Genomic DNA, 7,500 nt, shown 5'->3' with positions numbered 1-7,500 from the left:
CTGTGTTTTTGTGTATGTGTGTGTGTGTGTGTGTGTGTGTTTGCTTGTTTGTGCGTGTGTGTGTGTGTGTATGTGTGTGTGTTTGCGTTTTAAGATTGACGATCAAAAAATGTCATTATGACAATTTGATAATTATGATTGATATGATGGTAATGATGAGAAAAATAATATCAGTTGAAATTACCATAATATCAATGATGATGATAATGATGATGATTAGCTGTTATGGTTGTTATGGTCATCATTGTCTTGGTTATAGTGTTATCATTATCTATAATATCAATACTAATATTATCTTGATATTTGATATTTGGATTTTCATCATTATCGTTATTAATATGTCCTTCATAATTATCATTATTATCATTATTGTTAGTTTTATATGCTATCATCACTCTTGTTATCATGGGGCTGGATTCACTAACATACGATGGTAAGGCATTTACCAGCTGTCAAGTACCAGAGCGTTTACCAGTCATGGCAAAGTGGGATTCATCAAGCGATGATAAGTCGCCTGGTAAGGGTAAATAGACTTTATCACCGTAATTTGATGGTAACTCTAGTAAATCGATTCCGCCAATCAGCGAGCGCCTTACATAATTCTTTAGGCTCCTTTGACCAATCCCGTAACATGTAAACAAAACCTGATCCAACAGCGAGACTTTTTTGTTTCAAGAAATGATAAAGATTTCTTCTGTGTTAAATTATTTCTATATAAATTAATTTCCTAGAAAGCATATTCTATTGCATGATCTTATGGATTATATATAACATAATGGTTTTCAAAAACATACTTTTTTTCTTTTTTTAGATTGCAGTCGAAAGAAAAGAAACAATGGCTCCACGTAATGGTGGTGTTATTTGTATCAACGTTTTCCAAAAAGAAATGCCAATCAAACCCTAAGATTATGAATAATTGTATCTAAATTAATGCAAACACAAAAATAATTTATATATTTATATGTTTACTGTTTTTCAGCTGAATGTTATTAAAACAAAATATTTGAATTTGTCAAATTATTAATTCCATGTATTATTTTCAGTTATTGTAGGCCTATGACGAGGCTGCATGAACATTATTCTCGCTTATTTCCTGTGAATTTTATTGATTTTTGTCATATTCATATGAAAATGAACAGTTGCCATCGCTCTGATCATAATAAGTGTACATGCAAACTAAAGTGTCTCCTTAAATGTTGATTTTTTGCTGAGATAAAGCGAGATGAGAGAGTCATCGCTGTAGTTGCCAGTGGACATACCAGTGCTCCAACCACTGGTAAATTTAGCATTGTATTCTATCATGGTAAGTTGTTCGTGAATACCGATGCGGTCTTTTTACCATCATAATTGTAGTTACCAGCGTATATATCATGGTAAGTGCGTTAGTGAATCCGGCCCATGATGGTTATTATCATTGTTTTTTTACTATTATCATTGCTATTTCTGTTATTTCTTCATTATCATTTTTGTTATCATACTTATCATTACTGTCAGCATTATCATCCTTATTTTTTTCAGAATAGTGCCAATAAATATCAAGATAAAGATACCATTGGATTCACCCCACCCCTCTACTCTACTATATAGTGGGTATTACCCCCCCCCTCCTCCTCCTTATACCCCACAACCTAGGTTCTAACCCCCCCCTCCCCTCCTCTTCCTCCTCTATATACCCAACCTAGGTCCTATATAGCAGAGGACGTGCCGTTATCATGGAAATTGCGGGGTAACATACGATTAAAATAAAGAATAAATGCACTGACATATGCCACAAATGTACTATAATTGCCTCCTGTTTCCCCCCCCACCCCCCCTGGAATACACCATCCACGTACATAAATCAGGATAGGGCGAAGGAAACACAGACCGGTATTCACTCGACTTTCACAGATGCCATCTTGTAGTAGGTTTATGTGCTCCTTTGTTATCAACTTTAAGCTCGATCCTACCTTATATATGTAGAGGATGTTTGTTTTTCCCAGTGGGTTTTACTGTTTTATTTATCACTGTTTTACCTCGTAATTTCCGGGATCTATTACTACTACTAATGCATCCTACTATCGGGGTTTGAATGGAGGCTTCATGGCGGACTATATCTACTACATATGAGGATGAGAGAAATCCTAAATCCTAAACACTATTGTGGTATTTCGTACTTTGAAAATATAATATTTTCATAATCATCAGTATTATCAATATTGTTGTAATGATTGATATCATCATTAATATCATCCTCATCATTATTACCATCAAGAGAGAGTTCCTCAACGCTTAGTGTATTGGTAACAATGATTGTTGTAATGGATTCATAATAAATACCAAAATAATATCACAATAATAAACGTCTATCTAAGACGATGCGTGGAACGTACTTAACTATCATTGTATTCATCACCATCATAATAACCACCATTACAATCACCCTCATCCTTATTAACTCTTATTACATTTGCCGCCATTTAATTAAGAAATGAAAATAAGAATCAATGTTACCAGGTGAAGCTCCCCGACGCCACTGTGGATTTGCGCGTCCCGTTCACCTTCTGTTTTTGGATCTTCTCGAACTTTCAGGCCGCAGATGGTTCAATTATCCACCTGTATGACGCAACCGGCCACCTGGATATCATGGGTAAGTTTGTTTCTAGTTTCTGTGATTATTTCTTGTTGATTTGGTGTTTTATCTTTGTTTTTTGGTGTGCTGTCGACAGATTTTTTTGGCTTTGTTATGGAGATATTCAGGAAAGTTTACAAATTAACAGTGTATCAACCACGAGAGATTAATATTCCTACGGTTTTGGAGATGTTTTAATGTTGTGGTTATTTTGTTAGTTTCAGTAATATCTTGGTTTCCTCTATCGATTTATATATACCAACAGAAAGATAATGATTTTTAGCTATGTAGAGCAAGAGAATATAACGGAAGCGATTTGCGTGAAGGTTTGGCCGTTATATTTAACATTGCCTCATGACCTGCAAGGCTGGATGGAGCATGATGAATCATTAACTTTCATCAACTTCTCCATACGACCACTTCCAAATCCTATCGGAACCGCAAGTCAATCGTGATATAAAACAATTAACGAAAATAACCGATGGAAGAAAATTAACCCCGCGGGCTCTAAAAGGGAGATCGCCTGCCTAAGACGAATTGATCGCAACCATCACGAAAGTCAAAAAACTTATTTATCGTCGTTAATTGGGCAACAAGCTCAAATTACCATGTTCACCAGAGAGATCGAATTAGCCATTCACTCTGTACGATATAGAATTGATAAACAAAATACGTATTATTATTGAATAAGGGATCACGCTCCATTTCCCGCGGCGATAATTCCCTCGCACAGACTTCCGTGTTGGAATCCATTTATCGAAGCAACGTCATTTAATCGAAGCGAGGAGGGAAGCTCAGTCATGAAGCTGCAATTACTTTGCACTTAATACTTTACCATGCAAAATGGGTTTGGCTTTATTGCAAATGTGTACACTGCTGCCCTCTTTCGCCTATACGTACCTTCGTGGTAATGTCCACTTAGTTGATTAGGAGCTCAGTTTAGGCCAATTAGACGTAACTCTGTTTTTGATTGCATCATTCAAGCAGATGGTCATCTACTATAACCTGTTTTTTTGTTTTATCATATAGAGAGTATGTCACAGGGCGCTAAAGGTCTTTTGTTGCTATTTACCTTTTATTCCCCTGTTTTTGTTATTATGTGTGTGGTTTCCTGTTTGTTGTAATCTCTCTTTCTCTCTCTCTCTCTCTCTCTCTCTCTCTCTCTCTCTCTCTCTCTCTCTCTCTATATATATATATATATATATATATATATATATATATATATATTCATAAATAAATAAATATATAAATGAATATATATATATATATATATATATATATATATATATATATATATGTATGTATGTATGATTTCTTACATGGTTGTCCTTACCAAGTTGTTTCAATACGAAAGAGAAAGAAAGCTAAGTTCAGGGGTTCCCGTTTGCTAATTTTAGATTATTATGTAACTTTTTAAGTGATGCACATTTCTAGTACACACCACACTATTTCTGTATGGAAGTTTAATTCTTTAACATCCTTTTCCTTCTCTCTTTACTTTTTTTTTCTTTTACTGTAACCTCTCGTTCTTCTTGCGTTTAAAATGATAAAATCCTCATTATTCAACTTCGCTTTTCCTGTGACTCTATTGAGCAACATAATCCTATCGCCTCGCCCTTCATTCCGTCAAAGGAGGAAGTCCTGTTGTCTGCACTCGAGCTTCGTGGCTCCTGTCTCGACGTTGGTGCCCATCTTGTAGCTGCTCTTTGAACTCTATCGAATTTGTCAATGTTCTTTTTGGGTGTGTGTGTGGATGTGGGTTAGTATGCATGTATGTGCGCATACGCACACACACACACACATACATACTTATATATATACATATATATATATATATATATTTATTTATATATTTATATATATACATATATTATATACATATGCATATACATATACATATATTATATACATATGCATATACATATACATATATATACAGTATATATATATATATATATACATATATATATATATATATATATATATATATATATATATATATATATAAACATACACATAACTATGTCCATCTATCTATCTCTGCATAGACCCAAACCTTCTCTTTGCAGAACTGGACGGCTACCTCTGCGTGTCCTTCAACCAGAGCTGCCCCGCGGAGCTGAGCAAAGAAAGGGTGCTCGTGCGAACTTGGCAGCACCTTTGCTTGACCGCGAACGACACGAGCATCACTCTGAGCACCAACAGCACGTCAAGCGCCGAAGAGGTGACGGACATCATGGCCTGTCAGATCGGCCGAGCCAACATCTACAACGTGTCGATGGTGCTTGGGTCGCGCCTCGAGAGCCAGAGCTTCTCCGGCAGCGTCGTCGACATGAGGTTTTACAGCAGGCAGCTCAGGCAACGGGAGATCGACGCCCTAGCAAAGTGCCTCCCCGGACCCCAGGACTTCCTGCCGATTCCCGAAGCCGAGGTCGAAGGGTCGGCGAAAGTAAGCAGCCGTTTGCTGACGGAGATGTGCGAGCAGCAGCCCAAGGAGTTCCTGGCGTTGATGGTCGTCCGCAACAACCACAGGGAAGCCAAGGGGTTCTGCGAGGCCTTGGACGGGCGGCTGATCGACGAAAGGGACAACTTCACTCTCTTGGCGGAGCAGATCGCCGACAGCAGGGACGTCTACGACAGCACCGTCCAGGTTTGGACCAGGGAGGTGACGGAGGGGAGCCACGGGTGGGCGCTCTCCGTAACCCGGACGTCTGAGGGCAGCGTCCACCACACCATGGAGTACAACTGCCACGTCCGCTTCTACGCACTCGCTTGCTTCATCCCGTCGGACAAGACGATATTCATGAAGAGCGATTCCGTCCAGGAGTTCGGCCTCTTCTCTCACAGGCAACAGCTGATGCTGCAGTCGGAGTCCGGCGAGGTGCTGTCGAAGGCCTCGTGCCCGGGCAACGAGAGCAAGTGCTTCGTCATCAAGAAGATGGGGAAGATCGAGAAGTATTCCGAGCTGGGCAGTCAGCACCAGATCCTCGGCCGCAGGGAGTGGGTCAGCTCGTCCACCAACGAGAGGTTCAAGGCGACCCTGTCCACCTGCGCGAAGGGCTTCTTCACGTGCGACGACGGGACGTGCATCGACCTGAGGAAGCGGTGCGACGGCCTGCACGACTGCCCCGACGAGAGCGACGAGGGCAGCGACTGCGTCATGATGGCCGAGCTTCCCTCCACCTACTGGAGCATGGTGTGCCCCGAGGCCCAGCCGGTCGTCAGCGTCGACGTGGCCCTCGACGGCGTGCGGGAGATCATCCTCGCTAAGAACGAGTTCGAGGCCATCCTGTCGATCAACACGTCCTGGACCGACCACAGGCTCCTCTTCATCAACCTGGGCAGCTCCCGGGTGGTCCTGCACAAGGAAATCGTCAACCAGCTGTGGCTGCCCGACATCCAGTTCCTGAACGCGAGGTACCAAGACAACCTCAGTCTGCGGACGAAGGCGTCGCTGGAGGAGCTCTACACCCTGAAGGCGATCAGCAACGGCACGCAGGGCACCCTCAATAGCTATGAAGGTCGGTTGCAACAATCTGTCTCTCAGTCACATACTTACACACATACGCACGCACGCGCACACAGACACGCACACACACACACATATACACACACACACACACACACACACACGCACACGCACACGCACACGCACACGCACACGCACACACACACGCACACGCACACGCACATTCACATTCTCACACACATAAACATACACTTAAAAGATCACACGTTTAAAAGCTAATCCACATCCCATCTAACACATACATGGATAATTGTTAAATAGTTACATTAATAAAGCTTAGAGAGTGCAAAAATATAAGTGTATGTAATATGTTTTCTGTTAATTTGAAATTAAATCTAATTAAACAAATAACACCGAATATTAGAATTAGAATTGATAGTTTATTATTCAAAGAAAATACAACGATTATATTTTCAGTAATCGCACACACGAAACTTCTCTGATCATGAGGGAAATTGCTTAAATGTTCTATCACGCCTTACATAGAATAACACTTACGATATTTGAATTATGGGAATGAAATACGAACTAATCATGGACGCGATATAAAAGGAAAACGTAGATTCGAGTCAAATAGACTAATTTTTACTAAAAATGCATTTTTATATTCTTTCTTTATTGTGTCATCCATCCCCATTCACCGAAGTTGTTCTGTAGTATATAAACGTAATTTTATTCATGAGCCTTTCTTTGTCATACGGATCTGTAAGCCAAGACTGTGTGTCTGCGTTATTCATTATGTAATTGCATTGCCGTCTGAATCTGCAGTTAAAATTCAATCCCTTTTTTCAGCCATGAAGCACAACGGCACGGATGTGGTGATCAGTCGCACGATCAAGTACCTCTTCTCATTCTCATGCCAGTACGACTTCTTCGCCTTCCCCTTCGACACGCAGACGTGCGACATGCAGTTACACTTGCAGCCGTTCCAAGGGTGTCAGCCGGCATGGAATGCGACCAGCGGAGGCATACGCGTCTACGGAAACAAGACAACGATATCCATTTACTCCATCTCGGAGCTCCGATATACCTTCGATTACAAGAACAGGAACGTGCTGACGCTCAAGCTCCTCTTCGTCAGGAGGTTCGAAGCCTTTCTCCTGACGACCTTCCTGCCATGCATCATCCTGTGCGCTCTCTCGCAGCTCACGCTCACTCACTTCAACCTGGATGACTTCACCGACAGAATCACCGTCACGCTCTCCCTGCTCATCGTCATCGCTTCTCTCTTCTCGCAGATGTCGTCCAACGTCCCCAGCTCCCCCGTGCCCAAGTGCGTCGACTTCTTCTTCTTCTACTGCATCCTGAGGGTCAGCATCGTCTTCTTCATGCACAGCTCCATCGGCAGGAGCATGGCGTC

The 7,500-nt window shown here is 41.3% G+C and overlaps 1 protein-coding gene across 1 annotated transcript in view; it reads left to right on the top strand.

Moving 5' to 3' along the window:
- Positions 1–2,357: 2,357 nt before the first annotated feature.
- Positions 2,358–7,500, top strand: part of LOC122258537 (uncharacterized) — a 5,469-nt gene continuing 326 nt past the window's right edge. Inside the window, exons 1-4 of the mRNA XM_086532185.1 lie at positions 2,358–2,368; positions 2,469–2,629; positions 4,681–6,132; positions 6,933–7,500. The exon at positions 6,933–7,500 is cut by the window's right edge and continues 326 nt beyond it. Coding sequence (XP_086388311.1) covers positions 2,358–2,368; positions 2,469–2,629; positions 4,681–6,132; positions 6,933–7,500 — 2,192 coding nt within the window. The remainder of the gene's footprint in view (positions 2,369–2,468; positions 2,630–4,680; positions 6,133–6,932) is intronic.

Source organism: Penaeus japonicus, unplaced genomic scaffold, assembly GCF_977035675.1.
Source record: "Penaeus japonicus unplaced genomic scaffold, GWHDUDI00000001_assembly GWHDUDI00000037, whole genome shotgun sequence".
Taxonomy (NCBI): Eukaryota; Metazoa; Arthropoda; class Malacostraca; order Decapoda; family Penaeidae; genus Penaeus; species Penaeus japonicus.
Note: the sequence above shows the minus strand (reverse complement) of the source record. Positions and strands in the feature narration are given on the sequence as shown.